Source organism: Chelon labrosus (genome assembly GCF_963514085.1).
Source record: "Chelon labrosus genome assembly, chromosome: 2".
NCBI classification, from domain to species: domain Eukaryota; kingdom Metazoa; phylum Chordata; class Actinopteri; order Mugiliformes; family Mugilidae; genus Chelon; species Chelon labrosus.
In genome coordinates, this window is record NC_140338.1 from 18568980 (window position 1) to 18586728 (window position 17749).

General features: G+C 43.1%; 1 protein-coding gene across 1 annotated transcript in view; it reads left to right on the plus strand.

Annotated features, from left to right (window-relative positions):
* The first annotated feature begins 632 nt into the window (after window positions 1-632).
* The window catches only part of fbxo41 (F-box protein 41), a 31568-nt gene continuing 14451 nt past the window's right edge, over window positions 633-17749 (plus strand). Inside the window, exons 1-3 of the mRNA XM_084558814.1 lie at window positions 633-1430; window positions 2140-2369; window positions 16360-16567. Coding sequence (XP_084414940.1) covers window positions 882-1430; window positions 2140-2369; window positions 16360-16567 — 987 coding nt within the window. The 5' untranslated portion in view covers window positions 633-881. The remainder of the gene's footprint in view (window positions 1431-2139; window positions 2370-16359; window positions 16568-17749) is intronic.

The following is a 17749-nucleotide window of genomic DNA, read 5'->3' on the forward strand; positions in this document are numbered from 1 at the left end:
AAGCGTGTTCCCATCAGGTCGGCTCCTTTGGGCTGGTGTGGACTCAGCAGTCACACTTTATGCAACACATCAACTGAGCTGAGACCATTTATAGAGGGCGGTCTCAATCCACTGCATATATCACCCAGGAACTGGTACGACTACCCTAATGCACCCTTCGAGGAGAACCTGTTGGGTGAATAGGTTGTCTAAGGCCTCTAGATCGCGTCTTCTCCTTCGAAGGGGTCTTGCAGCACCAGTGCACCTCCAGGACACTGGCACATGAACCACAGGACAGCAATAAATGCCAGTGTCCACACTTGCTGCCATTGTTGACTGATTTCTGCAACATTGGGACCAGTCACAAACCTGTTTGCAAGCATGTGGTGTTGAGGGTGTGGCAGGAATTGTCTCGCTTGCCTCGTCTTGATTGGTCCATGTGAACACAAACCAAACCAGGGGTTAAATTGTCACATAAATCTCACCAGCACATCATTTCACCATTTTTTGTCATCTACTTCCAGGTTGCGATTTCTTTTGACTTGATTATATTCCCTTTGCTCATTAAATTCTCATTCTGATCTTGCTTTATATCAGAGTTACACCAGTAGGAAACCCTTCAACTCTTACTTGTCTCTCCTCTCTCTGTTTAGGACCTCAGCCAGGGGAAACATGGCGGATGGAGTAAACAGACCAGCTGCATGTTGCCACTCTGTGCGGCCATGTGACTGACCTGGACCTTCCATCGCACATGGGATCTCTCTTCCTCCCGCTGACCTCCCTTAGATGTCCTGTTCTCACCATGAGAGGATCTGTCAGGTGCTTGACCTCCGTGCCCTCATACTGGCGCTACCGTTGCGTTGCGTGAGCGCCTCCCTCTCCTCCGGCAGTTACTGCACGGAATGGCCTCTCTGGACCTGCCCTACCGCTGTCCTCGCTGCGGGGAGCACAAGCGCTTCCGAAGCCTGTCGTCCCTACGCGCCCACCTGGAGTACAACCACACATACGAGACCCTCTACGTCCTCTCCAAGTCCAACAGCGTGTGTGACGCCGCTGCTCTGCTGCCCCTAGTGGCCGAGGGAGCGCTCCTCGCACCTGCCAACAACAACGACCCTTTTGAGCCCCTCCGGCCTTCAGCTTTAAAGGAGCGTCGCTTCCCTTGCCGTGAGCTTCCTTGTCCCGACGACCTGAGTTTAACCCCAGCTAACTCCAACTCCGCAGCCCGGTATATCCCTAATGTGGAGTTTCCCCTTGGGGAGATTTTTATGAAGAAAGCCATGACATCTGCAGATCCGGGTCCCCATGGAAACCCCAGCACAGCTGTAGCGGTGGCAGCTAATGTAGCGGCGAGTGCGGTGGAAGCGGCCTATGAGGAGGGCTTGGCCAGGCTGAAGGCGAGAGCTTTTGAGCGGCTGGAGCTGGACGAGAGACTGGAGAAGCTGTCTGAGGAGGTAAGAAGAATCACTGCGGTTGACAGAAATAGAGTTTATTAGCGAAATGTGTCACATCTCTCTCCAAAGTTGCGCACACTGAGCTTGATTTTTATGCAGGTGGGTTCATTTTACTTTCCAGAGTCAAATATTCATCACCCTTTCTCTTTAGCTGGAACATTAAACTACCAGCAGCCGCCTTCCTGACGCTCTCAACTCTGCTTTGGAAACTTTGTGCTCAGCAGCAGAGAGGAAATGAATGAGTTAGAGCCACACGCTGAATCTGATCAGTCATATTTAAAAAGCTGCTCCACCAGTGACCAGTGGAAAATAGCTAAGAAGCCCAGCAGCTGCACAATTGTAATCGGGAATTGCTTTGCTGACCAGAATAAGTATATGGAGATGAAGGAATTAAGGCTTTAATGAGACTGTCCAAGTCTTTAGCCTGTAGAAAAGTGAAATGGTCTTTTTGCATTTGTTAAGTTAGTATAGGCTGGAAGAGACATGCCTTTTTCACATCGTTTGGTGTTATTTTCAGTCTGTACAAAATCCTGAGAACTCCAGTTCAGCTTATCCAGATGAACATAACTCCAGATGCTGTAAGATGTAGATACCAAACCTCTTTTGTTAATCTATCTTTCCCTGCGTCTTGTTAATGCGCTCTTAGTTATATTTCATACAATGTGGCATTTATGGTGGGACCATTAGGCAGCACTCCTTTGTCTTGTAGGTGGAGCAGAAAATAGCGGCCCGTGTAGGCCGGCTGCAGGCAGAGCTGGAGAGGAAGAGCTCCGAGCTGGAACGGGCCAAGCAGGAGAGCGAGCGGCTGAGCCAGGAGAAACAAGACCTGGAGGACAAGGCCTCTGAGCTTTCCCGGCAGGTGGACGTCTCTGTGGAAATGCTGGCTAACCTCAAGCAGGACCTGGTGAACAAAGAAGCGGAGCTGAACCACAAACAGCAGTAAGTGAAAGACTTTGGAACAAATGCTATACAACAGAGGGATGTGGTGTTCTGTAGAAGTGGTGGTAGTCCACTGTCCTGTTGTTAAATTATGTGGCAGTCGAGAATGAGTTGGAACCTCAGGGCCTCCTCCACTTGCACCAACAGCTGGGTAGATGGGTATCAAGACCGCTTATCCTGTTATCTCCTTAATTTTTTATGAACTAACGAGGAAGCAGGCCATTAAACTGCTCATCAGTCAGCTGTCCATTACTTTTGATGATTTGAAAATTGAAAAAGAAATGGCAGTCATTTTCAAATCGAAATGTCGTGATTTTGATGCACCTGAGTGTACAAATATCCTCCAGGGCTGGTCAGCTGCTCATGCTGACCGGGTCTGGACGGGAGCAGCTGGGTCGGCACCAGCCAGTTGCTCTCACAGCTTCCCGTCGGTCCCTCCATAAAGCTGCCACGCTGCTTCGTGAACTACTTAAAGGCGCGGCTGCTGTACGTGGACAGATTTCTCTGATATAAATCACAGTGGGATCGAAGAGGTTGAACCTGATTTAGAGTTCTCCCGCAGCTTCGCACAAAGAGGGAGGCTTCGTTTTTTGGATTTTTTTGTTAGAGCTTTTACTGAAATTAATCCCAGGATGATTTATTGTGTGTTCCAAAGAACGAATGCTATTTTTAGTTTGATGAGCTAGAAGCGATACTAACAAATTGTTTTAACTGAAGATAAGAAATAACGCAGCCTCTACTCTTATGTTCTACAAAATGGTTAACCCTTTTCCTGCCTCGCTAGTTTTAAATGGAATAGATCTATAAACGTGTCAAGAGCAGATTAGGATTAAACACTCCTTTAGCTGCTGCTTCAACAATCTCTTTCCTCATTGATACCGGTTTTCTTTGATAAACTGATCAGCGTGTGTTTACAGCAGCATGTGTGCCGTGCCTTTATCTGCAGGTACAGCCAGCATCGTTTTTCTATCTCCCGTTTGGTTTTTATCGCTCCTCTCTGGTCTCCTTATCGGGTCTGAATGTCAATAATAGGCCAGGAACAGAAAGGCACTTTCCAAGGCCTCTAATCTCATCACAAACACACAGCTGCACACGTCGCTGCTCAGACTGAATGTGTGCACACATGGGCTGGTCAAGGATTCTTACTCTCACTGTAATGGCATCCGTAAATGACATGTAGATAGTACAAAAGAGAATTAAATGACTACATATAAACTCAATGCTTATCGGCCGATAATAGATGGATGCTTTTTTTAATAACAGTTAGGTTGTTTTGTCCACCAATAATCTGAAACCAAAGATATTAAATATACAATTAATACAAAACAGTTAAAAGCATACAAGCCTCACATCTGTCATATAATAATTTATACATGAAATCTGAATTTAGCTATGCTGCTGTAATACATCATTCAGCCACAACATTAAAACTAGGATTCTGGGAGATCTGGGTCCTGGCATTTATGTGGATGTCTGAACTCTGGTGGCAATAACGTACCACCACGTGTACATTATTGCACACCGAGCATCGTGATGCCCAGCTAACCAACACACACGCACCTGGCAATCCACCTGATGAATCAAAACGTGATTCATCACACCAGGTCACCTTCTTCCATTGCTCCGTGGTCCAGTTCTGATGCCCACATCTCCATTGTAGGAGGTTTCAAGCAGTGGACAGGGGTCAGCATGGACACGGTGACTGGTCCGTGGGTATGTAGCGTCATACAAAACAAACTGGGATGTATAGTGTTTTCTGGTACCTCTCTATCAGAAACAGCGCCTTTGTACCCCACGTGAGCCTTGACCCTTTTTTTACTTTCTTCGACCACTGTTGATAGTTACTGACCACTGCAGAGACAGGAACCACGCCACAAGGGCTGTGGTTTTGGAGATACTCTAACCAAGCTGCCATCACAACTTGACCCTCGTCAAAGTTTCTTCATTTTTCCTGCTTCTAACACACAAACAGCACCAGTGAAACGTTTGGACACACCTTCTCATTCAATCAGGTGGTCATGATGTAATGGCTGATGGTGAGGTGTACGCCACTGTTCATTTAGTCCTTCACGAAAGTGTTGCCTTTCAAGTGTTGCCTTGAACCGGATTACAGTCCTATGTGTGTATGTAGATCTTGTGACAGCCTAACACAAAGCCGTCCTTCACCGGACTGAAAGAACAAAAGACAAGAGAGACAAGCAGGCTTTTCTTTTACTTAACCCCTCCTCCCCTCTCTTCTAAAGATTACAGTAGCCGTGGTCATGTATCCCAAACCTGGCAGCATCAGCCTGGGAAGGTCAGACTGTAGTCTTGAAATCCTTTCTGGGGCTGTGTGACTATCTCCTACTTATGTCAGCATGCTTAGCCTCTCCTTCTCTCTCTCTCTTTCTCACACACACACACACACTCACTCCTTGTGTCTCTGGCAGTCAAACAGTAAGCCTATTCACACGCTAAAACACAGAGTCAGAGATGGAAAAAGAGCATCACAGTTGGTGAGTGTTCGGGAGGGTTGATGACTAAGCAGCTGTTATACAGACATAAAGAAACTTATTGGCTCAAACGTGTCTTCAGAACAATCTCCTCTTTAATTCAGAAAGATAGCGGTGGCTTTAAAAGCCGCGTTAAACTCCGTCAAGGAGATATGCATCGTGTTTCACATTGGTGGTGTCAAATGCTAAAAATGCGAGTCGCCTAACTGTAGGTTGCCATGCAACCAGGAGAGACTCCTCCAGAGTGTCTTTTGCTGCTAGCAGCGCCACGCATAAAAATATGACCTGATAATTTATCCTGCACATGAAAACTCTGTCAGTAATTACGAAACACATACACGACGCCTAAGGCGCAGTTATTCAGCTCGGTTCAGACTTCATTACTGCCTCTGCGCCCAGCTTGGATTGCAAAAAAATTCATTCACAAAACAACAATACACACAAAAACATGCTTAAACACTGTAACAGTCACAATGATAAACCGCACACTGCGCCAGAGCAGTCAAACCCCAATGAGTCCCTGAAGCGTGGCTGTTCAGTGGTTTAATAGCAGCTGGAATAAATGAGAGCAGCTGTTATCAGCAGAAACCGGAGCCTGAGGAGAAATGAGAAACGGAGGGACGTTTATCTCCATCACTTCAGCCAGAGACAGATTCACTCGAATTAGAAAACAGTCTCTGTCTCAGAAATGTGAGCACAACCATTAGTGATCGCTGCTTTTATTTAGTGGCCATGATAATAGTCTTGTTATTTCAGTAGATAATTCTGAAGTGCTGTTTGCAATTAACTTGTCTCTAATATTTAATATTGCTGTCCAATTTGTGATCCGTTTCATCCTCATGCAAGGAACTGAGTGGCTGTGCTCTGGTCGCAGCAGCTTATATAACATGTACAAGGAACAGATGCAACGTCATTTAGACCTGTGGAATATTTGCAGTCCATGAATCATTCACTAGACTGACAAAAAAAATTAACTGGCCACTATTAAATAAGAATTTTTCACAGTTCTTCGACCTTTTAGAGACTAGACTGTCTATTTCATACTTACTGAGAAAATATTTGCCAGATTAAAAGGCAGCCATGTGACTAATATTGTAATTGGAAACAAGATGTCATGTCATTCATTCATTCATCTTCTGTAACCGCTTGATCCTGTGAAGGGTCGCGGGGTCTGCTGGAGCCTATCCCAGCTGTCATCGGGCGAGAGGATAGACAGGTCACCAGTCTGTCACAGGGCTAGCACAGAGAGACAGACAACCATTCACCTACGGCCAATTTAGAATCACCTATTAACCTAACTAGCATGTCTTTGGATGGTGGGAGGAAGCCGGAGTACCCGGAGAGAACCCACGCAGACACAGGGAGAACATGCAAACTCCACACAGAAAGGCCCCAGTCGGCCCATGGATTCGAACCCGGGACCATCTCGCTGTGAGGCATCAGTGCCGCCCATGTCATGTCATGTCAGACAATAAAATGATCGAACAGATCTGCAAGATCTAAAAAAGTAGCTTTACCCTCATGTCGTGTAAGCTCACACAGGGGATTATCCATTCAGTTGTTAATTGATAAAATTGTTGCATTTTCATTTTAATTTTTTTCATAAAAGAACTGACAAGGATTTTAGTGGCTGTACTATACACAGATCAGGCATAACATTAAAACCACCGACAGGAGAAGTAAATAAGACTGACCATCTACCAGTACAATGTTCTGCTGGGAAACTTTTGGACCTGGCATTCATGTGGATGTTACTTAGACATGTACCACCCACCTAGACCAGACCAGGCACCCCCACCCCATAGCAATGACACTCCTTGATGGCAGCAAGGCTTTAGTAATGCTTTAGTAACAACTCAAAAAAACATGAAAAACATCACAAAGTGTTGACCTGGCCTCCAACTTCACTAGATCCCAAACTGATCAAGTATCTGTGGGATGATCCACAGAGGCCCCTCCCCTCAACCCACAGGACCCAAAGCCCCCCACTAACAACATCCAGTTGTTGTTTTGGAGGTACAAGTGAGACCTACACAGTATTAGGAAGGTGGTCTTTATGTTATGCCTGACTGGTGTACTGTTTATGTTGTAGAAAGAGATTTTATGCAGCTGTTGAAAAGTTAAAAAATAGAAGTTAAAATGGTCTATCTTCTACATCATGAAGAAAAAGGAGCCTACAACAGATGGTATAACCATGAAAAGCTCTGAACTATTTATTTATCTAACAACTTTTCAAATATCCTTCACCTTTATGAACTAAAACATTTGTACCTTTGTGACCTACTGGTATAATATAATCTTTTGGATTGTGCCTCAGGATGCACCTTTAGCTCAGGACATCACCTGCTAGATTCTAACCTAAATTTTTAAATCATATCAGGTAGATTCACCCCTTCACATACAGTACAAACAGGAGAGTGAGAGAGCGTTGCATTTGTAGTATTTGTAGCATTTGTAGCATTTGTATAGGTGTTCATAATATTGTGTCCACCCTCTGCACAGAAGAGCAAGGAGAGCACAGATACATGGCAGATTTTCATATCCCATTCAGCACACACACCGCTGCTGCAGTAGTCCTCAATCCTGAGGCTTGATTAATTCCCACAACGAGCTATGATACAGCAAGAGTGCCATGTACGGCATTAAGAAACCTGGAGGCCCTGAAGGCTTCAGAGAACATGGAGGAGTCTTTCCATTCTGTGTCGACACGTCTCCCTCAAAGCACAAGCCTTTATTTCACTGAGCAGCTACGGTAGCTGCGACGAGAAGCCGTCAGGACGGAAAGAGAAGTCATCTCGGCGACAGCGGCGCGTGTGTGAGGGAGAGAAGCATGGCAGGACTTCTGAAGGCTCTCTAATGAAAAGAAATCTGAGACGGATCATGATCTGCAGTAAATCTAGGAGTGTGCAGCATCAAATAAATGTAGTTAAGTACATCCAATAACGGTGAATACTAAGTAAAAGGCTGTTTGTATTTGATTAACAACTACATATTGAATTATTAAATCCCAAGGAGTAGAGAGTAGAGAGACATTTGCCTAAAGGAGGAATGAACGTAACCCAGTAAAGTAATTGAATGACAAATAAAAATCACATTATGAAGAATATCTGCACGCTGTAGAGACTGTCTGTCTCTCCGTGTTAGCGCTGTGATAGACTGGCGACCTGTCCAGGGTGTACCCCGCCTCTCGAACAATGACAGGTGGGATAGGCTCCAGCCCCCCTGCGACCGTCCAGAGGACAATCGGTTCCAGAAGATGAATTTATGAATGAATATACTTAAACCTGTACATATGAAAACATGCTTCTTAATGACAACTAAAGCTATTCAACTACAGTATCTGTGTCACAATATGGTATCGGCTGTGTCTCTGCTGCCTAAGCTCATTTTGATTGGACTGGATGTCTGCAGATATACATACGTCTAGGCTACAACGTACAACAGAGCAGTGGTAATGCCAGCTCCAAATGTGTGCGCGTGCAGACACGCCACTCAGGTTTCCTGCGGTGAGATGAAGTGGCTTCAAACAAGAACGAGGTCTGCATGATACAGTGGATGGTCCAGGCTGTAGTAGTGTGAGGATAATCCAGTGGATTTCAGTCTTCACTTAGAGCGGGATTTATGAGCACGAGACATGTTCATGTCTATCATTAGATGGAAGGAACTGACACCAGTGTCCTTGAGGTTGGTGAGGGAGGAACAGGGAAACAGGAAGGATGGTGCAGCCGGTTTATCGGTGGGTCTCTCCCCTTTCTGTTTGTTAGGACCGACATGAAAGGTTGAAGTAATAGTAAGTGTGATATACAGCAATCAGGCATAACATTAAGACCACCTTCCTAATATTGTATAAGTCTCCCTTGTGCCTCCAAAAACCTATTAAAACTGGTTAATTCTCATTGTTATCTAAATAAATGAGCCACTTGAAGTCATTCAATGAGGCTCTGATAACGTTTAATTAACCGCTAAACGTGCCCGTACTTGTTTATCCCACTTACACATTCAAATATCTACATTTCCATCAATATCTTATCATTCTCCTCAGTTCTGTTGCAGTTGCACTTCTGTTGGTCATAAAGACTGCATCCAGAGAAGTGCCGAACATATCACTGTCTCCACTGCAAAGAACCATTCGAGGACAGATTCATGTGTTAATGGGAGTTCTGACAGCTGATTTTCCGGTGGCTTTTTTTCCCCCCGCAGATAACGAACCGGTTACTTTCATGCATTTGAAACGCTCTTCTACACCATCACCTAGCTGCTGCCGTTGTTTCTCCGTGTGACTCAGCCATCTGTGATTTCTAACAGGAGGTTAGATTTTGAGAGAACTGGTCCGCCCGAAATAAAATATTTATTTCCCCCCTGATTGATTGGAGCCAAGGCCTGGATTCGCGGTTCCTCTGGAAACCAGTCATGCATCTATTTATTTATTTTCTCAGCACATTTCATCCTGCGCCTCTTTCATCATCCTCTTTCTCTCATCCTTTCATCCTTGCCCGTTTTCGCACATCTCCCCTTGTAGACTTCCCCTCTGCATACAGACGACATTATGACGTGAAGAGGCAGCGTATCTTACTGATTCTTGCTCACTAAAAACACTCCCAAACATAGAATTTGATCCAGGTGTCAAAACAGAACGACGCACAAGCAGCTGTGCTTTGTTAAAACAGAGAAAGCTTGTATTCATGGGGCCGCTTTCTCCTCCTCGTCCAGGCCTTTGAGCCAGTCCTCTCTGCTCTTACATATTGATGAGGTATTATTTTGAATTAATGTCCAGAGATGATGCCAGCTGAAAAAAAAAAGAGGCTGACCAGTGATTATAATTAACATTTAAACTGAATCCTTCAGACGACCATGCCTTATGAATCATGCCTGTTACAGCTCGACGTCTTTGCTATACTGGACTGTTTGTTATGGCTGTTAAGCAGAAGGGAAATGAAACATGGCTGGCTATTCATTATGCTGTATCTCTGCGCGCACACAGCAGCATTGGACACTTACTGAGGTCTTCAAAGACCGTTTATATACGTTTACTAAAGTAAAACTGTGTCTGGGGTTTTTCCCTTTAGGCTTTGAAGGCCTAAAATTATCAAGGATAGAGTGGAAGAGATTTTGTTGTTGTTGTTGTTTGCAAAAGCCTAAAAGGATGAGAAAACATTTAAATGCTTATCGGGTAAACATGCCTCTTATTCCAGTCTCATGGGAGAGACCAGCAGAGCTCTTACGTTTTTTGGCACTATCAGGGGAATGAGTGGCAAAAGCAAATGCGGCAAGATGATTTTATTCTTTTTAATCAGGGGTTATATGTATATCGGTAGTGTATTTGAACTGTGGGGTGTCTGTCTTAATTTTTGGAGTTACATTGAAAGCACATAAAGCTTAGCTCTTGTTCACAACAGGTCCAGCAGCGATATAACAGCGTGAGACTAATGGACAGAATAGGGCAGACAGTTATTTGGGACTTGTGGGCAGCAGAAGCAACGCTGATGTGTCATTGCCTTTTACCTTGATACTGTATGATGAACATGTTTGATTGTTTTCGGTCACCTGAAGAACGTAATTTGAATATTCACTCACTTTTAGCTGCGCTTTCGGTCTCCAGTGTTGTATTGTCTCACAGAAAAAAGGGAGCGGCCCGAATGCGGGACACACGCGCACACTAGGGACGAGGCAGGGTGAAATAACAACGAGTCAGTTTAATGAAACGTACAAAACAGGAGTCGCTGCTGTAACTAGGCAAGATAAGTCCAAACAAAGTCCACACAGAAGACGATCCAACAGAAAATAATCCAATAGAAAACTGTCTGTTGAAATAGAAGCTAAACAAACCCCTACACCATGACATCCAGAGATACATATTTGGCTTCCTAGCTTCTAAATAGTAGAAGTAGGTATATTTCACTATGAGAGTGTTGCAAGTGAATAGTGAAGTCGTGGGATTTAGGTGGCTAAATCATATGTTTAACAGTATGTTGTACGTGTGGTAGATATATTTGATAGAGACCTGTAAGTATAAGGAGGCACAGAGGTACCATTTTTAGACCTGTGAACCGTTGATGAATATTTCCTGTCTGGCCAAACACTGTACTTCATATTAAATGATGAACTGTCATTTCTAGGCTTGTGTTGTTTCATAGACTAACCTCTTAACACTCCTAAAATATCTGCCTCTGTATTTTGGACGGCACTCAATCATAGTTTATGGTGTAAACTATTTTAAGAGACCAATACCTGCACAGCAGCAGAAGCAGCAATAGTTCCTAACTTTGTAATAAGATCGCTTTCACAGCAAAACTGCAGTTTCTTACCTTTTCTATTATCTATAGGGGCACGTCACTATGTGCTGCACAATATTATCACTGTAACAGGAGGAGGCTCGAATGTTTTTATTTTTTTAAATACTCAACAATGTAATTACCAAATTCACTAGATCCCAAACTGATCAAGTATCTGTGGGATGCACTGGAACAAGCCTGATCCACAGAGGCCCCTCCCCTCAACCCATAGGACCCAAAAGCCCCCACTAATGACACCTTCAGAAGGCCCATGTCCATTCTCCGATGAGTCACAGCTGTTTTGGAAGCACAAGGGAGACCTACATAATATTAGGAAGGTGGTCATAATGTTATGCCTGATCGCTGTATATACACCTCAGATGATTTCTCATACATTTGCACTCCAGTCAAGTATACAACAAGAGGATTAAAAGGATTAAAATACAGTAAATATTTAAAAGGTGGCAGGACAGAGGACTGTTGGTCTTAGAGTCTGTTGTCCTCCTCCTCCTCCTGAGATCTGTTAAAATGTTCTTCACTGTTGATCCTCCTTTGTTCAGTAATGGTTATCGCTCCTGTTTTCCAGATGTGTGAGTTGATGATACACATAACCAGCCAGGGCAGACGCCTCCTTCCAGCTCCCCTGTTGTCCCAGTAAACACACGGTCACGTTTGTCGCCTTGAGGCGTTATTTCTGAGGTGTGAGTGAGTCACGCTGTGAGAGAAGAGGGGCGTGCGTATGTGTGTGAGTGCAAATCTGGATTGACAACAGGAAGCGGCCACGTCCCACTTCTCTCCTTCGTCAAACCTCCTGTGCTTTCTGCTTCCACACGACTGCAGATTTCTGTTTGCCGTCTCTGCGGCGTGTTTTCTTTTTTCTTTTTTCTTTTTTCTCACAACCTTTGTGCGCTTTCCCTCCTCTTTGTGGGATTTACCAGCTTCAGTCCTTCTTTCTTTTCTCACTTGCTGGCCACACTCTACCGTCTATCTATCACACCAGATTAGCTGCCTTCTCCAGGAGGATTCATGCTGAGGTTCTTTCTGTTGAGTGGTTGCGCTGCCTGGAGGAGTGCTGCATCTGTGAATTTCTTCCTTAAATGGGGAAAGACTGAAAGGCTTTCCTCTTCCTCACGTTTGTCCTTGCGGGATCATTCTTCAGTAAAACAAAACTCTCATGCAGTTGAATAATTAATTAAGACAAACTACAGATGCATGAAAATTCAGACGCTAAAACATGAATGGCCTAATTTAGGGTACTGTACAAACCAGGCTCAACATTGACTGTCTCAGAAGTCCTGAGACTGAAACAGTAATCAGCCTGTGTTTATTAACGTTAAGTGTAATGACTGTTTAATGATACACCTTATTAGACAGCTACAGCTCTAATTATTAAATCAAAGTAAATGATACTTGGAGTGATTAAGTGTAATGTGGTGCATCATATATTGCAGGATGATTCACTGGTTTAATCTGCAGAGGCAGTTTGCTAATTCACATTATTTTGACACTCCTACATCTACCAACTGTCGTCCTCCAGTTCCAGTCCAAGGACAGACAGAGAGATATATCTGAGGGTAGAATATATAGGTTGGGATTTTGTCTCAACAAAAGTGAGCAAAGGACGCTCAGCTCTCCAACTGTACACGACTCCCACTTTTAGATTTCCAGTGTGTGTAGATACAGATTTTATTTCTATTTCTATTTCTTCACTGGAGTTTTATTTGTACGGCACATTTGTATACAGGAGGACGACAAAAGACATTGAAACAAATGCAAGTACTGTACTGAAGACACAAAATGGCTGACTTACCTTGGTAAGTACAGTACATTGTGGATGGTGAGTACTATAAAGCTGCTCCACTCAATATTTTGTTATAGTAAAGGAGTCAACTGAACACATAATGTGAAAGGGATCACTTATAGTAACAGATAATTATCACAACAAACAACGTTTTAGCATCTTCCAGGTCATTGTTTTGGTTTTATGTCCTGTGTCTTTGCTGTTTTTTTACTTTACTCTCTCATCAGAGTGATATTTCAGTCAATCCAGTTTAACAACACCACAAACGACAACCTCCAACATGATAACACAGTTGAATTATCACCTTTCTTACGCTGTTTCAGCATAAACTAACATTATTTATGGTCGTGCATCAAAGATTCAGAGCTGGAAATTGGATTTCATTATTTTATACTAGTGTACCTGAACAGGGTTGCACAAGTTCGGATTTATAAAAGTCAACTGTTATGTAATGAAAGTCAACTTGATACCGGCTAGTCACTGATGATGTGACTAATAAAAACACAGTAGAAAGTAATGCTTTGCAACAATAAAATCTATATTCTTGACCTGAATACATATGCTGAGAACAGACAGCTCCTGCGCTGCATACTGTGCACTGAAGATACGTATAGACTGTATAAGAACAGGCTGCAACTCAGCACCATCAATAGCCTGTAATAGTACATGGGATGGTGTTGCCAGGTTAAAGAAAATGCAGTATTTTTTTCCGAAGCCTTCATGCACTACAGCTAAAGGTCTAATGACTTTGACAATGAAATTCACCAGCAAATTGTTGATGTGCAGCCTCCTTCTCTCTGTTACCGTAGGACGTTTGGTGAAGTTGTTAAATGACCGTTCCTCTGTTAGCATTAGCCAATGCCTTTTCAGATGAGTGTGTAATGCAGTAGTACTGTAGTTGTATTTCAGGACTGACTTACATATTCTGCATGCCACGGTAGAATGGGCTTCATCTTTAGTGAAGTATTTCCACAAACTTGATGAACCGCTGCTAGTTTACTGCAGTGACCCACTGGGCTCCTCACCTCTCTTCTAGGAGGCGTCCGTGTTGTTATTTTCACATGATCAGTGACTGGTCGACATGATGAAACGGCAGTAAAGTCGATTAATCGGTACAACCCGTAGTACCTAATGAATTGGCAAGTAAGTGAAGACACCAGTGCTGTGTTTCTAGAGGGGTTCTGTTTCAGTCAAGTGGTCAGTGGTTCATCTAGATCCAATCCAGATTGTCCTTGGTCCATTATTCATGTTCATGTGCATGAAACTCTGCCACCTCTCAAACACTTCTTTGTGTTTTTCTCTGTCAGTTTCCTCAGTGAGGTGAGGTGTGTCATCATAGTCTCTCTTAGTCACTTTACACCCAATTTTATATGAGTCACTTAGTTCAGTGTCGATAAAATAAAAGATATTATCTCACATCATGAGCAACTACAGAGTGACAGGCTTGATCACATTGCATCACATAGAGAAGCTGCTACATATTTGATATCATTTGCTGATTCACTGATTATTTACACTCAGATATGATATCTCTTTCATTCCTGCCCTGCAGTCAGCCACCGTGCCTAATTTTGCAGTCATCGGGTATTTTTGAAATCCTTGCCTGAAGATGAGAAAAGTTAACTGTGCCAGACACCAAACTATTTTTACCTCTGAATGTCCCCGTTTCGAGGCGACTCATTGTTGCTGTTTTGGGATGGCTCCTGATTCTGGCAGTGGATGTTTGACATTTATTAGGCATGGACGTATCCAAACTGATGTGACTTGACTCTGATTTTTTTTTATGAGCGCAATCCTATTTAAACTGAAGGGACACGGGTTTTATGTCCCCATTTCATGTCTGCAGTAATGGTCTGATCCTTTTTAATGGTTCCTTTGGCTTTCTCAAGGTCAGGTGGCTGAATTACCTTGTTAAGATGACTGTATTGTATGGACAGTAGAGTAGAAGCTGTATATTAGGATGGGAGGAAAAGGCGGATGCCTGAAACTTCTGGGAGTTGTAGAAAGAGTTGAGATGGCTTCACATTAACAGACATGAAATAATACAATCAGATATTAAAGGGTTTGTCTGGATGAAGCTGAAAAATTTGGTGAATCGTTTTTTTAGCAGATCTTCAGAAAATAAACAACTATTGTCGGGAAGCATGGGTTGCAAACTTTTGCTGGATCCTGCTTCTCGAGAGTAATAGCACTTTATGGATTTAATAATGATTGGATTTATCCAAAATTATCCATCCATTCGTCTGAACGATTAGAATAATAAAAATTAATTCAGCTCATCCCTTGCAGCTCTTAAACTTAACTCTGTAAAGCATCTTGAGACAATTTGAATTGTTTCTGTCATTATACAAATAAAATTTTATTGAACTGAAAAATTAAAAAATAATTTAAAAGCAGTTTAGTTCCCACAGCCATCTATCTATCTATCTATCTATCTATCTATCTATCTATCTAAGCTTCACACTCAAACTTCACATTGTGGCTGTATTCTGAGAAAATCCTGAATAAATGGACAGGTGGCCAGAAACTGGGCTGAAAACTTTGTTGCCATATCAACTTCAAAGCTACGTCAGTGATCTTCTTTACACTCAGCTTGTCTCCGCTGCCCCCAAGTGCCCAAATAACCACTTGCTGCGAGTTAAGCGATGAACGGAGCTCTAGTATTGACACAGAGGTTGCATCAGTCAGCCGAAGTTATATCTGCACATTTTGAATTTTATGTTTCGTCATTATGCCAGATGTCACTGTGAACGGTACGTTATTTCTCTGACATTGTGTTTTGTTCCTTTAGGCTGATTTATACTCTCTGTGATGCTAGACATTAGTTCATGATGCAGCCTTAAACCTGTTGAGTTAATATGATGTGACTAATCACATCAGCATCTGGGAGTTTTTATTAGGAGACCATGGGAACGCATAATTATTCGTTCCCATACTGTGTTTACGGATGACAGAGCAGAATCACTGCGGTGAAAGTAAGAAATGTCTACGGAGCAGACTGCACACAGCTACTAACAACTGAATTCCTGCTTTGTTTCTGGGAAACACACTGTCCTTTGAAATGATGGGAACTTGGCCCTGCTGCGTCTGCAGTTTAAATACCCAGCTGCTCTCTCAATCTCTCCATTTGTGGTTGCCTTGTCGCAAACCTTCACAGTGCGTAGTCCTCCATGCAGAACAGCTGGTGTGTGTGTAAGAGAAACTTTTGAAACAGCAAGACAGAAATGTCCCACAGTCACATAAAGACCCTCAGTTCGGTACATAATAATCCCTGGTGAACATCTACCTTCCTGCCAAAACAGAGGTTCTGCAACTCTCTAAATTCCCCCCGACCCTTGTATAGCTCACTTGTAAAACAGTGGATACCGTCCAGTTTAACGGATGTCCCATTAACACTGCCTCCCTCCTCCCCGCTCTGCCCACAGGGAGGTCGCCCAGATTGACCAGTTCCTTCAGGAGACGGCGGCACGTGAAGCCAACGCTAAGGTGCGCCTGCAGCAGTTCATTGAGGAGCTGCTGGACCGAGCCGACCGCGCCGAAAAACAGCTGCAGATAATCAGCAGCTGTGGAACCACGCCGAACGGCAGCCTGGGACGCTGCAGCCTGCAGGCCTCAAAGGGCAACGGACGCCAGGTTAGGATCTTTGGCTGCGCAGTTTTGTTTTGTGTATGTACAAACACGCTGACTTTTTTTAATACGGGGCTTTGGCAGCCTGTGTAAGGGCGTCTTCCACTATAAGAACTGCTCCTGGTAATACAGAAAGCAGCATAAAAATGTTCTGTTGTGATCATGTGACTTGTTTCAGATCGGTTTTCGACACATTCACTCAGTATTATTTCCCAACATTGTAATTGTGATCCCTTTATAGTGCATAAGCATTGATTATATTGAATAATGTCCCGGTAATGGACCACAGGTCGATCCCATAATAGACTTTAAGATGACTGTCTGCCTTGTCCACTTTACTTTACAGAGCTAAAAGGCAGCAACCACACATTTCTTTAAAGTTTTTATTTTATTTAATAAACTATAAGTCTGAAGGTTTCTTAGCTGAACAGGAGATCATGCCTGTGTGTTGTGAACATGCACTTGTCGTTTCTCCTCCCGCAGGAGTCAGACAGTTATCACCGTCTTTCATTAAACCATGCACGCATGTTTTTCTAAGATCATTCTGATACAGTCACATTTTGTTTTAACCGTATACTGTATATATCCATGTTCAAAGCTTTCTAATCTGGCTGATTCCACTGTAACCTGAAGTATGAAGATATCCAGCTAAAACAGTCTCCGCAGGCTTTCCACTAACAACAAAAAGAGCATGATTTAAAAGTACCTGGCTGAAGTGATTTAGTATTTGCAAAGATATAAACATTTAAGAGGAAAAGTAAAGAGTAAAATATTTTTATTAAGCAGCTCACTACTACTTGATTTCAGATGTATGAAATAACAACTGTGTGAATGTGTTATACATGAAGAGGGTTGAAATAATAGAAAAGTAAAAGAAAGTAAAAGACATTTAGATGGAGGTCCAGGGGGAATCGGTGTCAAAATACGCAAGAGGACAATGATGAAATAATGAAAATCAATCACCACTCTGTACTGTGGTCATACTGTATAAGATCTAACACTTATAAATTATATCATATATAACATTTCAGTCTTACCTGATGTGGTGACTTGCTGGTTAATGTAGTTTACTACTCCTGGACACACCAATGGTTTGTTTTGCTACCGGGGGCTGTGTCACAAACTAATGCGGTTTTAATCAAGAAGTCAGGCAACAAGTGGCCTTTAGCCGTTATTCTTGGGGCTCAT